The sequence below is a fragment of the Corvus hawaiiensis genome, chromosome Z (genome assembly GCF_020740725.1).
Source record: "Corvus hawaiiensis isolate bCorHaw1 chromosome Z, bCorHaw1.pri.cur, whole genome shotgun sequence".
Classification (NCBI taxonomy): Eukaryota; Metazoa; Chordata; class Aves; order Passeriformes; family Corvidae; genus Corvus; species Corvus hawaiiensis.
This window is the reverse complement of record NC_063255.1, coordinates 30,331,875-30,351,766: the sequence shown is the minus strand read 5'-3', so window position 1 is coordinate 30,351,766 and position 19,892 is coordinate 30,331,875. Positions and strand designations below refer to the sequence as shown.

At 39.2% G+C, this 19,892-nt stretch overlaps 1 protein-coding gene and 1 long non-coding RNA gene across 3 annotated transcripts in view; both read left to right on the top strand.

The window, feature by feature from the left end:
* The first annotated feature begins 1,778 nt into the window (after positions 1-1,778).
* LOC125320054 lies at positions 1,779-7,906 on the top strand. Its single transcript, XR_007200977.1, has 3 exons — positions 1,779-2,652; positions 4,131-4,386; positions 5,128-7,906. It is a non-coding gene; the product is annotated as an uncharacterized LOC125320054 (long non-coding RNA).
* Positions 7,907-13,964: 6,058 nt separating this feature from the next.
* LOC125319954 (leucyl and cystinyl aminopeptidase) overlaps positions 13,965-19,892 on the top strand; it is a 54,904-nt gene continuing 48,976 nt past the window's right edge. The window contains exon 1 of one of the 2 annotated variants that reach the window (XM_048291785.1): positions 13,965-14,200. Coding sequence is in view for 1 of the 2 variants with exons in the window: in XM_048291784.1 (XP_048147741.1) it covers positions 14,182-14,200 (19 nt within the window). In the remaining variant the exon portion in view is untranslated. The remainder of the gene's footprint in view (positions 14,201-19,892) is intronic. The other variant, XM_048291784.1, reaches the window with a different exon arrangement.

Here is a 19,892-nt window from a genome sequence, read left to right as displayed (position 1 = left end):
TATGTAGTATGATAAGAGTTAGTGTCCTCCAAATGTATTGCTCCAGGCAATGTTTCTTATTACTGTAGTATGTGTAACCCCTCTTAAATTGTACAGAAAGAGATTTAATCTTCTGATAACTGTGTTTGTATTCAGGCTTTATTTTGGAAAACATACATAGCTCACAAAACAAACACGCATATGATCAATAATCACTGTCACACAAGTTTTCTGGAGGCTGAAAAGGTGTGTTTGTTCCTTTGTTTCCTACACTTATTTATTAAGCACTGGAAATGGGCTACTTTTAGAGACCACATACTGGGCCAAAGGATTTAATACCAAATGCAGTTCTTACAATAATAAACTCTTACTAAAATCAAAGTTTATTTCTTATTGAGAAGACTGCCCTAGAAGTCTTTATTCACTATTTTTATCACTATTAAAAAGTTCTGCAAAATTCAGTAAGTGTTCTAGTGCATGATAGGATAACTTATTCTCTTCCTTGATATAAAACCTATCTCAAGAAAGATGTAGTCAAAAGACATGAGCAGAATTTATTATAAATTAGAGTCATAATGGGCATTGCTTTGCAGGAAAACAAACTCACCTTGCTCCTGTGATCTTAAAAATTTTCACAAGTCATTTGGTTAGGAAGATGCAGCCTCTCATGCACAGCCTTAGAAGTCAGGCTAAGGAAAAATCACAACTCACTAGTATAGTTACATATTTTAAAGTCATGATTTACCTTGTCTACTGTATTTGATAGAAAATGGTCTTCTGGTAGAGGTGCTTGACTAAAGCTGACTCAAATTAGGCACTGATTGACATTTCTTTATTTAGTTGTCTGTAAGCCTCTGGAGAACCATGGACTGTGGCTGTAAACCAATGAGATTGTGTCAGATACCATCACTAGGAGCATCAGACAGCTGGTGAAAATTCTCAACAGGCTCAGACCAGCTGCTGAATCCAGGTTAAAAAGGATTGGTATGATGTCTGATATATATGATCAAAGTGAGAAAGGATGTAAGTGTTTCTGTTCTCTGCTGGTGGTCGTGATTTGGATACAGTGTTCATTCAGAAAGAAAATCTCAGGGCAAATAGTCAAACCTGGTGAAGCTGGCAAGAGCAAAGTTATACATGTAAGCTGGCAGGAATCTTGAGAGGTTTTCCCTGTTTCAAAACTGGCCAATATGTTTGGAAAGGGCACCTGCTCTAAAAAAAACAAAGGGCTGTGAACACATTAGTGTTGTCATGATACAATGCTGCAAATATCACCTTTTAAGAGTTAAGTTTAAGAGTAGAAGAGTAGCTATTTTTTCCTATTTCCTTCTATTCCTCTCTTCAAGTTTATTATTATTTTTGCCTTTTACAGTTTTGGTAACAGAAAAAAAATGAATGTGGTACTGCTAAAAGCTTTTGGGTGCAGGCTGAATTGACTCAACTGGAAGGATGTAGGACAGAGAAAATAGATTTATTAGATATTTATTAAATTTCTTTACAGGTGCTTCCAGAACTTGCTACAGAGAATTAGTCCAGTAGAAATATGATGATGGGTTAGAGGATTTCATTCCACTTTTGGCTCTGTCAATGAGCTGCTATACGACTTTAAATCAAATTATTTCTTCAATTTTTCTCACTCCAAACTCTCTCATCTCCTTCTGCTAAGATTCCACATTTTATTGAAACTTTCTCTTGAAAGCTTTCTTTGCAACAGTGGTCTCAAATGGAGTCTCCTCTCAGTGGTAGTCTGAAAAATTCTCTAGAATAAAGTCAGAAACCTGGGAGAAGAGTGTCCTGGTTTCAGCTAGTTCCCTACATGGCAAGTTCTTAATTCAGTTTCTCCCCTAGCCGAAAGTGTTTATTCACTTTGTTATTTTAGAACTTTCAAAAGAGCTAAGGCACTAATAGGTGAAATAAATGGTGTACAATATTACACTCTGTTTTCCCCCACTCCCATGTTCCCCAGATCAGTGAGCAATATGTAAAAGCACAAAAAGACAGCAGGCTCATTTAAAAACCTATAGCACAACGTTCTAGAGGGAGCTTATTGGTATGTTGCCTTAAAGGCATTTAGCCAACAAAATACACTATACAAACCATTCAAGTTAGTCAGCACCCACAACGATTTGACTCTTACTTCTAAGATTGTTAAAATTATTAAATTGACATTTTGGATGGAAAAAAGTTCATTTATTCCTGAGGAAGCAAACTCCCAGGAAGCATCCAGCTGCCTCATACAATGGAAGGCTAAGACTGTGCAGCTAGGTTTCCAAAGTGACTAAGAACTTTACAAGGCCTGGATGATCAACTTGAAACACACTTTGGCCCAAGCCCTGAACGCTGCATCCCAGTCTGCAATTTCTGGGAGCTGAGAGATTCTGTATCTGACAACTGATCACACCGTTATCTCTAGTTGGTTTTTACATCATTATATATAGTTCATCTTTCATATTCATTTTGGCTAAATGCATTCCCTCTCTGAGATTTGTTTTAGCCACATCCAGCACAGAAACAGAAGTCCTTTAGATGCTTTGAAAGTTGATCTGCCTTTAGCTTACCTGACATTTCCAGGACTGGGTGGAAAGAGGTGAGAATCAGCTACTCTTCAGTGGCTACATGTGATCACAGTCCCTTTCCTCTCTTGGAGAAGTGCTCTGCCAATAGAAAGTAAAGGTAGGTAACTCGTGTAAACTCTCACAGCTAGTTATTATAGCTAGAAATCATTTGTATGCCCCAGAGAAAGCAAATTGATAACAAAGTGGGGAGCTGCTCCCTGACAGTATCTGATATCTTCCACTTCCTGTAAAGTTCAGGGTCCCAGATGATGAGAAATACTACTGTATACAGTGAGATTTTTCTTTACATTTAAGAAGATGAAAATTGCACAACTAATTGAATTCTGCTAATAGCCCTAATAGTCCTCTGTGAAAGAACTCAAAAATATATTACTCAATGCCTATACAAATTGGCTTGTTGGGAGCTGTTCTTTCTGCTTGACCACTGCTACTTCGGTCTAGCAATTCTTTCAAAACCAGAGGGCTTGTTATTAGCAATGGCCAGCCATTGTTGTTAGGTAATTTCCCTTAATTTTCTATACTTGCTTTGTTCCATTATATACTCCGTATTTTCCTCATGTTAAGTAATTTTGCACAAAATAACTGTAGAGTGATGTGTGAATATGAAGATGATGAATTCAATTTCAGAAGAAAATACTGTCACAGACAGTAGTACACCTGGATACTCTGAAGTTGTAGAGAGAAGAGATCAAGCATGAGATAAAGTTACAATGGTATAATGAACTACTGCTGGAATCATTGGGTACACTACAAATGACTGTGTGCAGACACACAGTCTGATGAACAAAATTTATTAAGTGAATCTACTCTGAAGTTAGGTTATTACTCCACTCTGACATTTCTGATTTAATTGCTTTACTGCTGGTGAACTTCTCCTGTTCACTTTCTGCCCAACAAACTACTAATAAATTTTTACTAAATGTGTAATTCAGGACTGAAAGGAATGAAGTTGGAATGACTGCTTATTGGAAAACAATACCGAAGTTTATGTGAAAATGAATTTAGGAATGTTTCTGAGGAAATTTTCTACCTGCAGAAAAACAAACAAACAAAAAATCCCAAAACAAAACAAAAACCCCTAAAACCTCAAACCAACCAATCAACCAACCAAGCAAAAACCAAAACCAAAACCAAACCAAACAAAGAACAAACAAACAAACAAACAAAATAACAACAAGACAAAGCTTTGTATTGTTCAGTTGCAAGTAGTCAGGACACTTACCTAAGGCTTGGCTGCTCAGATTACAGTTCTAACTTTACCTGACTTAGAGGTGATGAGTGGTCAGGCCTGCAGAATTACACCCTCTGTCTCACTAAGGACCTTAGCAACTCATCTGTTAGGGACAGATTTTGACCTTAATACTGTCTCAGCTGTAATACATACTGTGCATAAGACTGCAAGAATTAGTATGTTAACTAGGACACAGCGACCTAAAATCAAGTCCTTGCTATTTTCAAGTTCCCTCCAACATTTCAGGACGTGTAATTGATCTTTACTATATCCCAGTAACACTTTGGCAGATCAGATGACTCTTCAGATTTAGGATGAGCTACTTTCTTGTGTGTATTTTACAGGCATGTGCTAAGCCAGAGAACATGGCTGATCCAAGTTCTACGATTCTCTGTCTCTAGTCATCTTCCTCTCCAGCTTCTGCCCCTAGTGATATGACAGAAAGAAGAACAGAGTGGACAGCCTAATGGGGACAGAACAAGAAATCATTGGTACTTCTATTCAGCACAGGCAAGGATTACCTTCTTCAGGCTGAGTTAAATATCAAATGCTGACATATCCAAAGACACCTGCATTATAGAAGACTACTACGATTGCCAGGTAATTCATTAGATTAATCTCTCTTTAAAACCAACTAGGAATTCCACATCTGATGTAAAAAATCTTTGCCAACTAACATTTTATTAGCAACAGCACATTTCTGGGGAAAAAATGCAGTTTGGCAAGCAATGCTTTTCCAAAACTACTCTGAAAAGCTCTCAACTCGTTCTAGGAAGTGCCTGAGCTTTCCTCGAAGATTTTGCTATTTATCACTCTCAGTATTTCCAAGCATAAACATACAAGACATATATCAGTGTACCTCCAAATTTTAGCAGCTGAAGACATTATTTTTTCTGTAGCTTAAATACATTGTCCGTAAGATGAAATATACCAAATAACTGGATCTCAAAAGTAGTTAGGCAAGTAGGAATATTTCAATATTATCAGCCACATGACACCTTAAATTTGGTCTAAGAATATTGTACTTCTGGCCTGTGATTCATCAGTTGGCACTTGAAAGGGGGATTTAAAAAAACCTCCATGTAACGTCATGTCATCTTGCTGGTATAACCACAAGGGTTTTTTTTAAGGTTTTTTACTTTAATTTTTGCTAGTATCTTTTCACAACTGAACGAAGAAAAAAGTTATTTTCCTCAGTTTGGCATCTGTTTTTTGGTAGGATATTATTTTCTGGTGCTTATAGGAACAGTAACTGAAGCAAAATTAAATAAAGCTAAATATAAACCCTTTCATCATACATAGAGAGTTTAGACTTTTCTATGTGCCTTTTTGTCTTTCTAGTTGATTTCTTTTTCACTTGGAAGTGAAAGTAAGAAGCTAAGCATCTGAGTTTGCAAGCCAAGGGGAATCTGGACGCAATAAAGTTCCTTTGCCGAAGACTCCAGTGTCTTCTGAGGAATTCAGTCCAAGTGTTTCATGAAGCTCAGGTGTTGCAGTGTGTCATCAAGACCAGTGGGCCAGCTGGACAAGGGACAAAACAGGTCTGCTGGTGGGACAGCCCCTAAGTCCTGAACCGCCCCCAACGTTGTGGTGACCACAAGGAGCCTTCCCACAATGTTTTATTATGTTAATGTATGCTGTTTCTGTACTCTGGATTGGCCTGTTGGTCCCCACCCCTTTATACCTTGTGTGGTCCCCCTCTAGAAAGTTCTTCTCTCTGGGTTCTCCCAATGGTTTCTGTTCTCCTGCCCACCCCTCCTACTTCCCCATTGGTTGTTTTACCTTTGTTCTACCCTCACTCTGCCTCCTTGCCCTCAAACCATTGGTTCTAATGTTTCCCTGCTGCTACCGGCCCCGTATATAAACCTACACCTCCTCCTCTACTTTGTCTTTTGTTCCTGGGCCCTCTATCTGTGGAGTTAACTCTTGTTGCTGGAACCCCATACAAAAGACCCTTTTCACCTCTGTTCCACTGATCGCCGCCTTTTGGACGTGTGATTGAGTTGCTGGATCACCAAGGGTGCATGTGCCTGTGCCTGCATTTGGCCTCAGAGCCAAAGCGGCTCCCTCTTTCTGGGGACGCTTTTGGGAAGGTCGTGGCACTTCACCACCTCTGCACACTGCGGCACTCAGGTGCCACATTAGTGCCATAGAGCTGACTGTCTTGGGGAGGCATATGCTCCGGCTGCTTCCCAGCCCCAGCCTTGCTTGTTTATGATCAGCTCAGATTTCTCTTCAAGTGGGTGTGCCCAGAAACCTTTGCCATAGAAAGAGCTTGTGTGAGGCAATGCTATTATTGGATACCAGCGTCCGTCAGGCACACACTCGTCTCACACAATTTTTAGTTAAATATGGAAGCAACATCTTGTCGGCTGCCTATGGAGATGTTCTTTCTTTTAGTAGCCTTCTCATATTAGTGTGACTGGTTTTGTTTGCAGCTTGTATTCTCATTTGGCAGTTGTACAGCATTATCTATGCTTGAAACATACTGCTGTGAATCAGCACTAAGTGATTCAAGGCAGTTGTTGGATGTTCAGTTGACTACCCCTGACATTGTTATGTGCTGATTATATTGCATATTTCTAGTATTATATTCTCTCATAGAACATTGATGTTTCAAAAGGCATGCTCTGCATTCCAGACAGACATCCTATCAAGCATCATTCAGTTCTAACAGTGTGTGCATCTCCTGGTGTTCATGACAGTTTTGTAAGATTCCCTCCAGACATGAAAAGTACTTTGAAAGTTTCACCTACAGCATAGTCTTACAAGCCTTCTTTATAGCCTCTACACCTCTCTTCCTTCAAGACACTGATCCTTTTCCAAGGTAGTATTGATGAGTGCTAAACTTCTCAGAACAGCAAGCACAAGCAAGCTGCTGTACACACAATCCAAGTCACATGAATTCCTCAGGAACAGGACTGCAAGACTCTTGGATGTTATTCACAACCAACTATTTTATTTTCACTAGATCAGCACTTCCTAAGACTGTTGAAGTAACTCTAACATTCCTGGCATCACGCTATTTGGTCACTGTTTTTGCTGTGTCACTGAGGATAACTCGGGGTTAGTGTGAAAAGTTCAAAGTTGTAGGGTTCAAGTGAGCTGTTCTCCATATCCCATTCTTAGGAGCTTGGTTACTAAACAGTGGCTTAGGTTTTCTGCATAGGTTTCCTATACTATTGAGGTTAATGAAGTGGGTGGAGAGAGTAGGATAGAAAGAATGGTGTTTTAATTATGATAGGGACTGATAAGTGCAGACATGCTGTGGGTATTTTGGAAAACAAGCTAGGATGTTGCAACACCAGGCTAGTAATTGCATAAGCACACTTGCAGTTAGTTGTTTTAGAGAATTGTATCTTCCCCTTCCCTCTTCTTTCCCCTTCCCCTTCCCTTCCCCTTTCCCTTTCCCTTGCACTTCCCTTTCCCCTTCCCTTTCCAGATAAAATGTCATTATCCAGTACTATGTCTTATGTCTAGAAACAGTTTCGTGCAGTGCTGCTGCTTTCATTACTGGTAATTACTCCCTGCATTTGGAGCCAGAGGTGGGAGGATTATGAATTTCTAATCCATACCAAGTTTTGCTAACTTCTAGTGATACCTGTCTGGTAAATTATGTGCTTTTCAGCTATTTGGATTGTCTATCATTTCACATCTATATAATATGCTGGGTCAAAGTTAGCCTGACCAAATGGCCAGTGGATTTTAAATTAATGTTTTTGTACACTACCCAGAGCTATCTTTCCTATCTGCCATCAGCCGCAAAGTTCACACACCTCTGTGTGTGTGATCATATATCTTACCCACAAGTATTCACTGCACTGTTTTGTGACTCAGACAGCATTTACTTTCTCTGCGGAAGTCTTGTAAACATACTGCTACTCTAATAAGAAGAATCACACAAAATCGGTATTTCTTAATGTGGTTGTGGAAAAAATGTATGAACAGAGACTTTTCAAAGGACAGATGTAGACTATAATTTTAATATCAGCAACAATTCTATAGCTAGTTTCTCAAAATAGCACATAACTAGCATCAAGCAGCAGCACAAAAACCCCATTAAGTTCAATCCACTGCTTGAATGGATAACAGGAATAAAAAGGGGCTAAAAGCATTAAGATTGAAGCATTAGCATTTAGAATTAAAGCATTACCATTTAAGCATTATTCCTTAAAAGAGAGAAAATAAAAGGATTGTATTAATATCTGAAATTGTTTCCACTTTTTATTTAAAAACTTAGTAACGTAATTACAATGTTTAATTAGAAACAATGATATGTCTCTTCAACACGGTGTTATCAGGTCATACCTGCCTTTCTCAAAGATTTGTTTTTAAAGGAACACTGCCAACACGTGGATATACTTTCAGTGAAATAAACACACCACTGAAAAATTCACTACAGGCAAGTGGAAAGAACTCTAGTTTCTGAATATATACTTGAATTAGAGCTCAAACACATTGGCAAGACTTTATACTTTCTTGTTGTCTTGAGATGCTGTAAGTTAGATCACCATGGCTTAATAAATGCCACTGGCATGTGCACCTTGTTTAGCATAGGGTATGTTCTCTACCCTGTTACATATGCTATCTGACTGAAGGCTACATTTTTGTAGCAAGTAAAAGGTCTACAGCTTTCTAAATAATTCAAGACTATGACAGATCATCACTAAAGTACACTATTTACTACAGAAGTGTTATGCACACTGTTTTCTCACATTTTTCTTTTATAATCTTTTTAATAGGTGCAAGGGGTTTTGCCCTCATTGCCCTGTGCAAATAGAATCAAATTAGGGGTGTCAACACTGAACACTTCAGAGAAGTATATGTAATAATATGGATGTGTTACAATGACCATTCCACTACACCTTGTGCTTGCTTCTGCTTTATGGAAGATCGAGAACACATGAATCAGCTAAATACCTTATGGTAAGCAGGTTCACAGAACACAGCATATCAATAGCAAAGTTACTTTAGATGGTTCATCAATTTCATATTTATCATATTCAATACTTCTCTGATTTACATCAGTTAACTTCATAGTACTAGACAAAAATTAATAAATATATTAATAAAAATACATTAAATAAATAGTGCTAGTTTTGCACTGCATCTGATAAGTGGTTGATAATTTCAGACATAGTTCTTCACCAGCTCTCCAGTTTTGGAGAGGAGTTTTGGAAAAGGAGAAAATAATACTATTTAGTTGCTTAATGAGGTACTTCAGAGATGAGCCGCAAGCATGGATACCTTCTTAAATTCCAGTATTATTGTGGCTATAAAAATGGGATACTTATGTTTATCTCTTATTTATTAAGCATCCTTTTTATATCTTGTTCATTAAGCACAGTAATTGAAGTTCTCAAAATCCACAACCATTGTTGCTTTATTGCTGTTGATGTAATTTACTGTTGACCTCAATAAGAAAAAGTGTTTTCAATACTAAGTGCCTTTAAAATGCTCAGTGTGGATTTATTCTGGGCAGACTTCGTACTGTATAAAAGTTCTGTCTTAGTGAATCAATTTGCTACCATTTTTTCTCAATATTTAAGAATGGTTATTTTCAATGCAATATAGCTTCAATTAATGGTGGATAAGAGGAAGTGACTGTTTCTCGAGCTGAGCTGAGAATAGAATCACTGGAAAGAGAGACAAATCTAGGGATGATCAATGGATCAGCTGAAGAACAGAACCCTAAGTGGCAGATTGGCATAGACAGTTTATCACTGGAAGCAGAGGAGAGTTCTCAGCTGAGGTTGCTTAGCTGTGTATTTATGAGTCGTCTTTTTGCTATTGTTATCCAGATACTTTGCAGATTCTGATAAAACTATAACCCAAAATTAAATTATCCATTATTTTGGTGAATTAGTTTTCAGCTAGATTAGGCAGCTGAAGAGTTGAAATCAGCCCATAAAGGAATATAACAAGCATTAGTGTTGGTGTAAGGTAAGCAGTGAAACATGAGGCAAGAACTAAGCAGGGAAGAGGACATTGCCATTTTGGAAAGTAGTAAGCTGCTAAATCTGCCTAAATCATCACACTAATTTCACCTATGGAAAAAGCAACTTTTGCATCATTCCCCATAGCATTCTGGGCACAAAAACTGGCAAATTACTTCTGTGCTACCTGGTGGATATATTTATAGTACATGATAGTTTCTAGCTAGTACATGCTTTTTTAAAGAAATGAAACACTGGATGATGGTCTTTAGATTGAGATATAAACATACTAGTAATATTCCAAGAGAAAGGGAAAAATACACTGGTTTAATTTTGGGACCTGAAAGTTCTTACAGTAGCTTATTTATTTTTATGAATTAAAGGAAATCAGAGAAACAAGAAAAGCATTTATGGCAAAGTGACTATAGTACAGTAAAATGTTCTAGTGTCCTAACCCTGCTATGACTCTTCCTTACAATAGCTTGGGGGTTTTTTATCTGTAATGTAGCACTGTAATCCATCCAAAGGCTCACGTGCCACATATTTATTTCTGCATGTCTATTGAGAATGGGACTGCAGCTGGGACTGGGCACCAGGTCAAATCCCTGTTCTAGGCTGCGGAGAATAAATGGTTTGCTGAATTCTAAGAAAATACACAGTGGTCCTAAAGTTTCTGAAAGAGATGTGGAGAGAGGCAAGGTAACAGTGTAAACTTAACCACACTCCATTTAAAAGAGGAACATAAATCTAGGAAGTATTGCTGAAAGGTACAACCGTAAGGCAACATAAAGCACATAGCAGTGACGCTTCTGTGGGAGCAGCTGCTTCTCCTAGCAAGAATCTGCAACAAGTTAAGATATGCGAAAACAGCCATGCCTCATTTAGCTCCACTGTTCACAAAACTATTTACTTAAATGATTTAACTGGTTACACCTGTAGAAATACATAGACGCATAGATAAGGATATTTATTTTGGATACACAGTGCTATGGATTGCTTGGGACAGTATTCTGAGTGGACAGCAGTTACAAGCAGCTGCAGTTCCTGCTGGCAGGGGATGAGTGTTTCACATTTGTTCAGAGTGGTGTGCACACCAAAGAACCAATTTTGGCTTTAAATACAAAACCTCACATTAAGGAAGAAGTTAACATATTAATCAGTAGTATTAACCACTTCAGTCAACAAATAAAAAGAACTTCCCCATCCCTTATCTCTCGGCTCAAGCTTTAGGCACAAGTATTTGTTGGGACAATTTTTTCATCTTATTTTAAGGTTGTCAGCCAAATGATTCACCAGTTCCACACCTGAGTCTGGGCTACTTCTGACATGTTTTAGCAAGACTGATGAACCCTCACCTTCCAAGCCCTGGAGGCTTGGCAACTTCTCAGCTACAAAGCTTTACTGTGTGTAATTGCTTCTTATGTGCAGATCAGGTTGAAAACAATTGAAAACTTTCCACTGGGTCAAAAGCACCCAAGTGTCTACTGACACTTGTACTGTTCATGAAATCTCTGTGGCCTTCACCAGAAAAAATAAACCGGAAAAAGACAGTCTGAGTCATGTTTTCAGGTGTTTAAAAGCTGAAAGATCTAAAGCATTCTTCAGAGATAGCTTGTCTTCAAAGATGAAAAAGGTGAAGGGTTGCTGGCAAACATATTTTAACCCATGAAAAAGTCTCAATAAAGATATTGCTAAATGGAAGCTACCAAACTAAGGCACAATACAGGTTATTGCAGATGCTCCAAGGATATATTTAGGATATATTTATATTTAATGAAAGAAATGTTTTACTCTGCATCTTAAAAAAAAAAAAAAACAAAAAAAACCCCCAAAAAATTGTGATAATAGTTGACTCAAAATCTGAAAAAAAGAACCAGTTTAAAATTCTTCACTTTTATAAAGCACTCACATGCTATAACTAAAAACTGTATTTATTTTATAGTGAAAAGGACCTGTAACTTTTAGACCCACTTTTTAAAAAAATCATATTGTAGAAATTCTAGATTTTTACCAACATGAGCAAAGATGGACCTCCAAATCCATTCAATTTTTTTTCTAAATGATGTTATACAAAACTACAGCAAAATCCTAATTCTTCTACCATAGTACAAATAGTGCTACTGAGAAATGAGCTCTGTACCTGACTTCTCCTTTATGACTAATTCCCATTGTATTATCTTAAAACTTGATGTTAATAGGAAAATCTGGACATGGAAATCTCTCTACATATAATGGAGCATTACCTTATTTTAGCTTTTCTCTTCACAAAAATGTATTATGCTAATTAAGGGGTTTTGATTGGTAGAAATGGAGAATGGTGAAAGCAAGTGATAAGGTGCTCAAAAATCACCATTCAGGCCTCTCTGCAGCCTCTGCATGACACTGTGTAGAATCCTAGCAAAGTTAGCTATATAGGTATTAATGGTTCTTTAATATATTTAAATATAGGCCAGACAGGGTCAGTGCTTTGAAAAGAAAGCTCTTGAGACATGTCACCCTATTAAAAGAAACTATTTGATGATGGTTTAATAATTTTAAGAAGTTTTTCTTTTGAGGATGGGCTGTTGTGGTATGTTAAGGGGTGTCTGAGAATATGTAAATGGTTATTAAAATTCATACAGCTCTGTGCCCAGCATTCGGGCCAATGTTAAACTCCAAGGACTTAGTGTGAAACATGATACTGACCTAGATTGTGCTACAAGGTTGTTATCATAACTAAGTCTGTGAAACATGATCATGTGTGAAAAAGTGCACTTCTAGGTTTATGAAACACACAGAAGAGGTACAGGGCTGCACTACTGCCTAGGCTATTGTGGACCCCTGGCCTTTGTCGCTTTCTTTACCCAAAGAACAATTAAATTCAGTTTTTTTCATTTTTTAAATAAATATTGGTCCATTAAATTTGTGTTCTTTGGAAGTAATCAACTTATATTTTCTGCTTTCCCAAAAATCAGTGTCTAAAAATCTCCTGTATTAAGAAAAAAGCTAGCCAGTCAATCACCTGAGACCAGAAGCATAGCTGCCGGGTAGCAGGGGACAGGCAAGTAGTAATGAGGCTATGTATTGAACACATATAATTTCTATATGTTCCTTTTCCAGGTTAAGTGTAGATGGCCCAGCTACCTTGACCAACATCAGGAAAATTTTGTCCCAAATTGATGGTATGTGACATATTGCACCATGATTCCTTTTGCAGCTCTACCTACAATCCCTCCCCAATACCAAGAGGATTGAAGTGGCTTTATGTTCATGGTGTTCACTTTCAATCTTTGTTGATGTTCAGCCATAATCACAAACTTTTGTCTCTTGTGTCCCAACTCCTCTGGGGGGAGAGGGGTTGCCCGCAGGTGTTACTGTCACCTATCAATACTTTATTATAGATATGAATACATATTACAATAAACACAGTAGTACAAGATGTTATGTAGATATTAAATATTACATAGGTTAAGATGATACAATACTACGTGCTTTACTAGCAAACATGTACACAATGTCCATAGAAGTAAAAAGTGCACTGGAAACCAAAGCATGGGCAGTCCTCTCTTGCCTCGAGCTGGAGAGATCCAGGGCCTTAGAAAGTTTGTAATTGCCATGATGCTGCTTCCCACATGTGCCAAGTGGAAAACCCGTAAACACAGTATTTGTAGCGGTTTTTTACTTGAATTTGTTCTTGAAGATGTTTGTACTTATCTGCCTTTTCCACAGCAGCCACTTCTAAAGATGTTTCAATACATTTGTATTTCATGGTGACATCCACCACGGATGCCTGGCTTTCTTTCACAAATACCAGGTCCGGTTTGAATAATTCATTGTTTCAGTCTCTTGTGTTTGGTTCCTGAACACTATCCAGTCTTTCTTTGTAGTATCATTTGGTCACATTTCACACAGTCGGTTGTGCCTTTTGATTCTTGCATCTTGCACAGCAGAACAGTACTGGATGATACGGGAATTATTTATTTGTTTGTTTAAATAAAAAGGTTAAATTGCGACGGAAGGCGCACGGCACGGAGATGCAGGCACAGCCGGCCCGGCGGCACCGCCACGGCCTGCGTGGCCGCCGCGCAGCGGGCCCGGGTGCCGCCGGGTCATCCCGCTCTGCGGAGCGGCCCACGGGACGCCACATTCCGACACTCGCTCCCTCAAGGTCCGGCGCCCACCGCGGCATCCCCGGCGTGAGGCGGGCCCATGCGGGGAGGAGGCGGTGCCGCGGGGCCCAGGCAGGCGTGAGGAGGAAGTGAGCGCCGAGGCAGCGGCGGGTGCTGGCTGGCAGGAGCTCCTTCTCCTGAAAAAGCTGCTGAGCAGGGAGGGAGCCGCGGGCTGATCCCGCTGCGGCCCCTGCGGGGCGGTGCTGGCGGTGGGCAGGGGCTGAGCCTATCCTGGGAGTATGCGGCGGCAGCAGGAGGAGGAGTGAAGAGCTGTGGCAGCGCCTCCGCTGAGAGCGGACTCCGGGAGGAAGATGGAGCCCTTTCCCAGCGGTGAGTACCCGGGCGGCCGCCGGAGCCCGGGACGGGGCCGCGGGGCCTCCCGGCGGAGGCGCGTCCGGCGGGAGCTGCTTGCCCAGAGGAACAGGAGAGGCTTCGTAGTCGTGCTGCCCCCGTGGTCCGCGGCTTGAAAATTGTCTCAGGTTAATTAGGCATAGGTGTCTTGAACGAGCGAGGTGAGAGGAGTTCCCTTGCTTTTTCGGCGCTGTTGCGCTTCTCGCTGCCCGGCCGGGGTCTCACTGACTCTGGGAAGCCGGGGCCCCTTGTACACCAGGTGTGCGCTCGCCGTACGTGGCACCGATGAAGGAGCCTTACACGTGTCTGGAGTGCCAAAGCCATCATGATTCTGATGGGAAGGAGGAACCAAACCCGCTGTTCATGGCGTTTTCCTGATCGGGGCATTCTCACCAGAGCGTGTTTCTCCCCGCCTCCCCCCTCACCCCCCCCCACCCCCCACCCCTACCCTCGCCTCTTTCCCTTCCCCGAGCGAAAGGAGAAATAAAATACAGAAGTGTACGAAACAATGTTTCAGGGTGTTCGTGAAAGCCAGAAAGCTTTCAGAGCTGCCCGTGAATTGACAGAAGTGCTTGAAATACCGACGTAGTTGCATATGCTGAGAGATAAGCTTACGGGAGCGTTTGCTGACACCGTGATACAGCAGTGTGTGTGCATCCTGTGCTTGTGCCTGAGATGAAGCCATTTAAAGTCCATGTTGCTACTGCCTCTACTAATAGCAACACATTCTGCCCGTCCGAGACAGAGGAGGAAATCAAGCTCTCAGCTCAAACTGAAACTAAAGTATGTTTGGTTAGATTCAAGACCATGGCCAAATATGGAGTTAGACAGTGGGTAAAACAACAGCCTTCCTGTTGAAAACGCAGCACTTTTGTTACAGGTGGGATTTGGTCTGTTAAATGTTGGATAGCCATCGCTAAAGTACCAGGCAGAGTTTGCTGCATCGTATTTTAACTCTTCAGTGACCTGCCAAGTCAGAGTGTGAAACTTTTGTCAAATTTAGGAAAAAACTCATGCACTAAATAATAAATTTTCTGTCTCATGGCAGGGGGCGTGGAACTAGATTATCTTTAAGGTTCCTTCTTATCTATTCTATGGTTCTTTGAACCATTTTATGATCTATAAATATATGGTGATTGCCTTGCCTCAAATACATGAAAAATCCCCTATCATTTGATGCTGCTGTTTAGAATCTGAAAGAATCTGAAGGTTATGAACCCTGGGCATATTTTGGTGCCCTAACTAGCAAGAAAGGCCTTTTCCCTCCTTTTTTTTTTCTTTGTATCGTCGTGTTAAAATTACAGTTTGTACAAGCAGTTGATGTTTTGGTTCTCTAGTTAATCCTGGCCTTAGTACAAGGTCTTTCAGCTCCAGCCTATTTCAGTCACAGGGCTGTATTCTGCATTCTTGTATGCATGGTATAAAGAGCTTGTCTTTAATAGTAATGATGTTTTGGGGAGAATTGTATTTTAGAGTCATCTTGCTAAGGCCATTCCCTTTGAAAGCGATGAAATGTTGTTTTAAAGGTCTGTTTGACATAATACTATTGCTGCACTGTGCAACAAAACATTTAAAAAATTCTGCTCCATGCAAGTGGAAGAAATGGACCTGTGGGCTTGAGCATGTAGCTTAAGAAAAGCAATGTTCATGCACTGACCTTCCTAGTTTTGTTTCCTGGAATGAAAAGCTTGCACATGGTGGTGAGACTGGAAGAAAATTTGGAGCTGAAGTTGGTCAATAAGTTTCTTCCTGAAAGCTTACTGCTGGAAGGGACACCACAGAGAATATGCAAATATTAGAGTGAAGATGTTGCTCCTTATCTTTGATGATCTTCAGGCATGTTTGGTGCTCAATAGCAGCTGCAAAAATCTGAAGTGAAGAGGATGCTTACATTACTGGCCTTTTGAATAGAATTTTCATTTTCCTACCTGGTGATCTAGAACCTTTTGTGGGTATCAAATTTTTCATATAAACTGGGTTTTTGTTTTGTCTTATACAATAATTACATGTTCTGCTTGTGAGTCTATGATGATTTCCTGTGCAAAGTGCTGTGTAAATTCAGAAGAAAGGATGCCTGTCACAGGAAGCTTACAATGTTATATTTGTAGATCTCTGAGTTCTTTGGGGCTTTTGCCCTTGTAAAACAGGGGGAACAGGGAACAGACTGGATCTTAAGATTTTCCAAAAGTATTTTAGTTGAATTCAGGACTCTGATGCCCATTTGGCAAACTAGCAATAAGACAATTTCTTGTTTTACTTTATGGAAGTAGAACTGTGTTAGAATGAATATGAATCTTAAAATAGACATTAAGGCAGCAAATGCACTAAAGTGGATATGAATCTCAGGTTTTCTAGTTCAGTATTTGGGGAGGTTTATTCTTCTTTTCCTTAAATAAAAGAAAAAACACAGCCATAATGCATTTCAAAAGTCAAAGAAATTCTTAATCTTTCCTTGAAATCCTAGTGGGTGTGCTGAACTCTTTAGTGTTTGAATAGTTTCTCCAATGGAAATGTTCAGATAAACTAAATAAATTTCAGGTATGTTTTTGTTTGTTTGGGGTTTGATTGTTTGTTTATTTTTGTGGGGTTTTTGTTTTGTTTTTTGGTTTGGGGGTTTTTTTTGCTTTGCCCCTGTACTGTAAACTTAGTTTTGGACCTCTCTGAAGAGGTCTCGGCTATGTCTTTCCCCCTGCCTAGGAATTTAGGTGGAGATAATGTATGAGGTCTGTAGCTCTAGAAGAACAGTTAATTGCGTATTTATTTTTAGCACCTGGAATAGCTGAGTTAATCATAGAATATCTCAAGTTGGAAGGGAACTGTAAGAATCATTGAGTCCAACTCCCTGATGTTCTCAGGACTACCTGAAACTAAACCGTATAACTAAGAGCAGCATCTAGGCATTCCATGATCTCTGGCAGGCTTGATGCCATAACCACATCCCTGTTCCAGTGACCAATCATCCTCTCAATGAAGAACATTTCCCTAATTTCCATCTGAACTTCCCCTTGAAGGTTATGAATGCTGTAAATTATGGTAGGATTTTTTTTAAATGGATCCCTCTACTTTGCATGACTGTTCTTAATTTGAGATTTTTCCCCAAGAATGAATTATCAGAGTTTAATTAAAAGTGCATGGAAGTCTTCCTTATTGTTGCACATAATTTTTTTCCCCCTAAGTTGTATGATCTCACATTCCTTTGAATTCTGCTCTGAATCAATGAGCAGAATTTATTTATTTTGACTAGTCATTTCTTACCTAAACAGTTTCACTAAAATTAAAAGAAACAAAAAAACCAAATGGAAGAAGTGACATATAGACTAAAGGGAATATGTCATGTAATTTTGGACCTCGCTATTTCAGACATCATTACAAATTATTTTGCAAGTCTTTTGCTTATTTGTTAGACTGTATGTGTTTCGGAAAGATCGTTTCATCATTTCCTGTTTCATACATTAAATATGAAACTTCTCTGCTTGAGATGGAAAAGAAAGGTAGAAGTGAGCTATTACAGTGTTTCTCATTTAAGACAGGTGACATGCATGAACTTGCAGCTGCAGATGGGATAACTTGTGATGATCTGCTGAAGTGCAAATAACGTTCACTTTCACTGACATTCCTGAATTGTTTTCATCCTTTTCATACACAACAGATGGCAATCTTTGATATTAATGACATAACTAAATTGGTGAACAAAATAAAAAGACTCTTACGGGAAGAAGTGGGATTTTTTTTTTGGAAAGTAGAAATAAATCAGGCCAGGTAATGTCCTTTACAAAATGCAAATGTCATTTGCAATGTCTAGTTATTTCGTGTAGTTCCTGTCAATTCTAAAATGTTTTTATTCTTTGTGTTAATTTTGTTCAGTACAGAAATGTATTGGAGATTGCAGGTGCATGTTCCTTATGTGCGTAGCATTAATTCTGTTGGGGACAGCGGGCATAGCCTTGACTGCCAATATTTTACACTGTTGTGTCATGGAGCAGAAGGGTTGCTGTTTGTCTTAAACTGTTATTCAGTCCTAAACAACAGATTGAGTAATCTTTTTTTGGTAAGATGCTGGATAGAAAACATCAAAGAGGTCTGTTCTTAATGTCTTCTTTTCTCCCCTGTGTTTTGCTTATCCCATCAAATATTACTGGAAAAAAAATGCTGATTAAATCTGTTCCTAAGTATGAGTTTTATGTTGTTCGAGTGCATGGTGCTGGGTAGTTTTCCACAAAGCTGTGTTATAGGATCTGCACTTGTGTTCCTGTGTCAGCTCAGCTGAAAGGAGCCTGTTTTTCCAATGTGTTGTGTATGTGTTTGCTTTTGCTGCTTCACTGTGAGCTCCCTGCCAAGCAGTGGATGTTCAGAAGGGGAATTCAGTAACTTAAAGAATGTCTAAAGATGAGAGTATAGGTGCTCACTATTGATCATTTGTTAGTATTTTTCCACTAAGGAGTTAGTCTTCCACTTGCAGAATGAAATCAAGGAGTATCCGTGTGTTTATCTCCTAAGTAAAAAATGTTGAAAGCTTATGTTGACGTCAGTATCTACCTGTAAAAGTATTCCAGGACTGTCTTGTCATCTTTTTTGGGAAGATGATGTAAAGTTGAGCAACCATGTTTCACATCGTTGAGGCTGTGGGAACATGTGCTGGATAAAGCCCTGTAATGCCTGCAATAAAAAATGGTGGAAACAAATAAAAGCAAGGATAAAACCACCTCTGTTTGTTTAACTAGTCAGATTACTTTTTTCATATTAGATGGGCATTGGTGCAACAATTACATACAAAGAAGCTGAATTTATCTTTATTTAATGCATCCTCTGATTTCAGTAGTAATGAATTCAGAGAATTCAGGTTTTTCTTTTCATCCTTTACTCAGTGATTTAAGAAAGCTCTGTGAATTTCCAGTTCTCCCACACAATATTTTTTTTCATGAAGTACAAAAGCAAAGATTGTGTAGAATAGCAAAAACATTAAGATTTCTTTATGATTGAGAGCAGTATTATTCCTTTGTCTATCAGAGAAATGTAGGCATGGCAGCTACTTAGAATTCTGTCCAACAGTACCTTAAAATAATATCATATTAACTTTTAAAATAAACCAGGATTTTGTGTGACCTGGGTTTTATTTGCTTCTAAGTGTTTTAAAATTACATATGTACCTTTGAACTTGTGTTTTGACTACTTATGATACTGCTTTAAACTGTGGAAGTATATTAACCTTAAATTGTAATAATCACAAAAGGATTGTGTGCCTTCTTGTGCACAGAAAGATGGACACTCCTGAAGGAAATTTGGAGTAAGCAGGGGAGGGAGTATGTCTGGAAAATTCATCCAGTGGATCAAAGAGACAGGAATTTAAGGGTAGTACGTGTGTTGCGGTGAGTTCTGCGCAGCTTGTGTCCCTAGCACACAGCTGATCCTTCATTGCTTCATGAGTGTTGTCTTAAAGTAGATGTTCAAGGAAGATCTCAGAGCTCAGCTCTTCTTTTGGATTATTCAGGGCTTGTAGTAGTCTATTGCAGCAGTGGTCTTCTTTACTACATCTGGTGGAGAGTGAAGAAGTGGAATCCTGATTCCACTGAAACACGTGATGCTTTTGATCAGCTGTTTGTTCATGTGGAAATAAGGTGGGTTTTGATTTTGGGACTTGTTTTTTTATTCCAATCAAAACTGCCACCAAGAT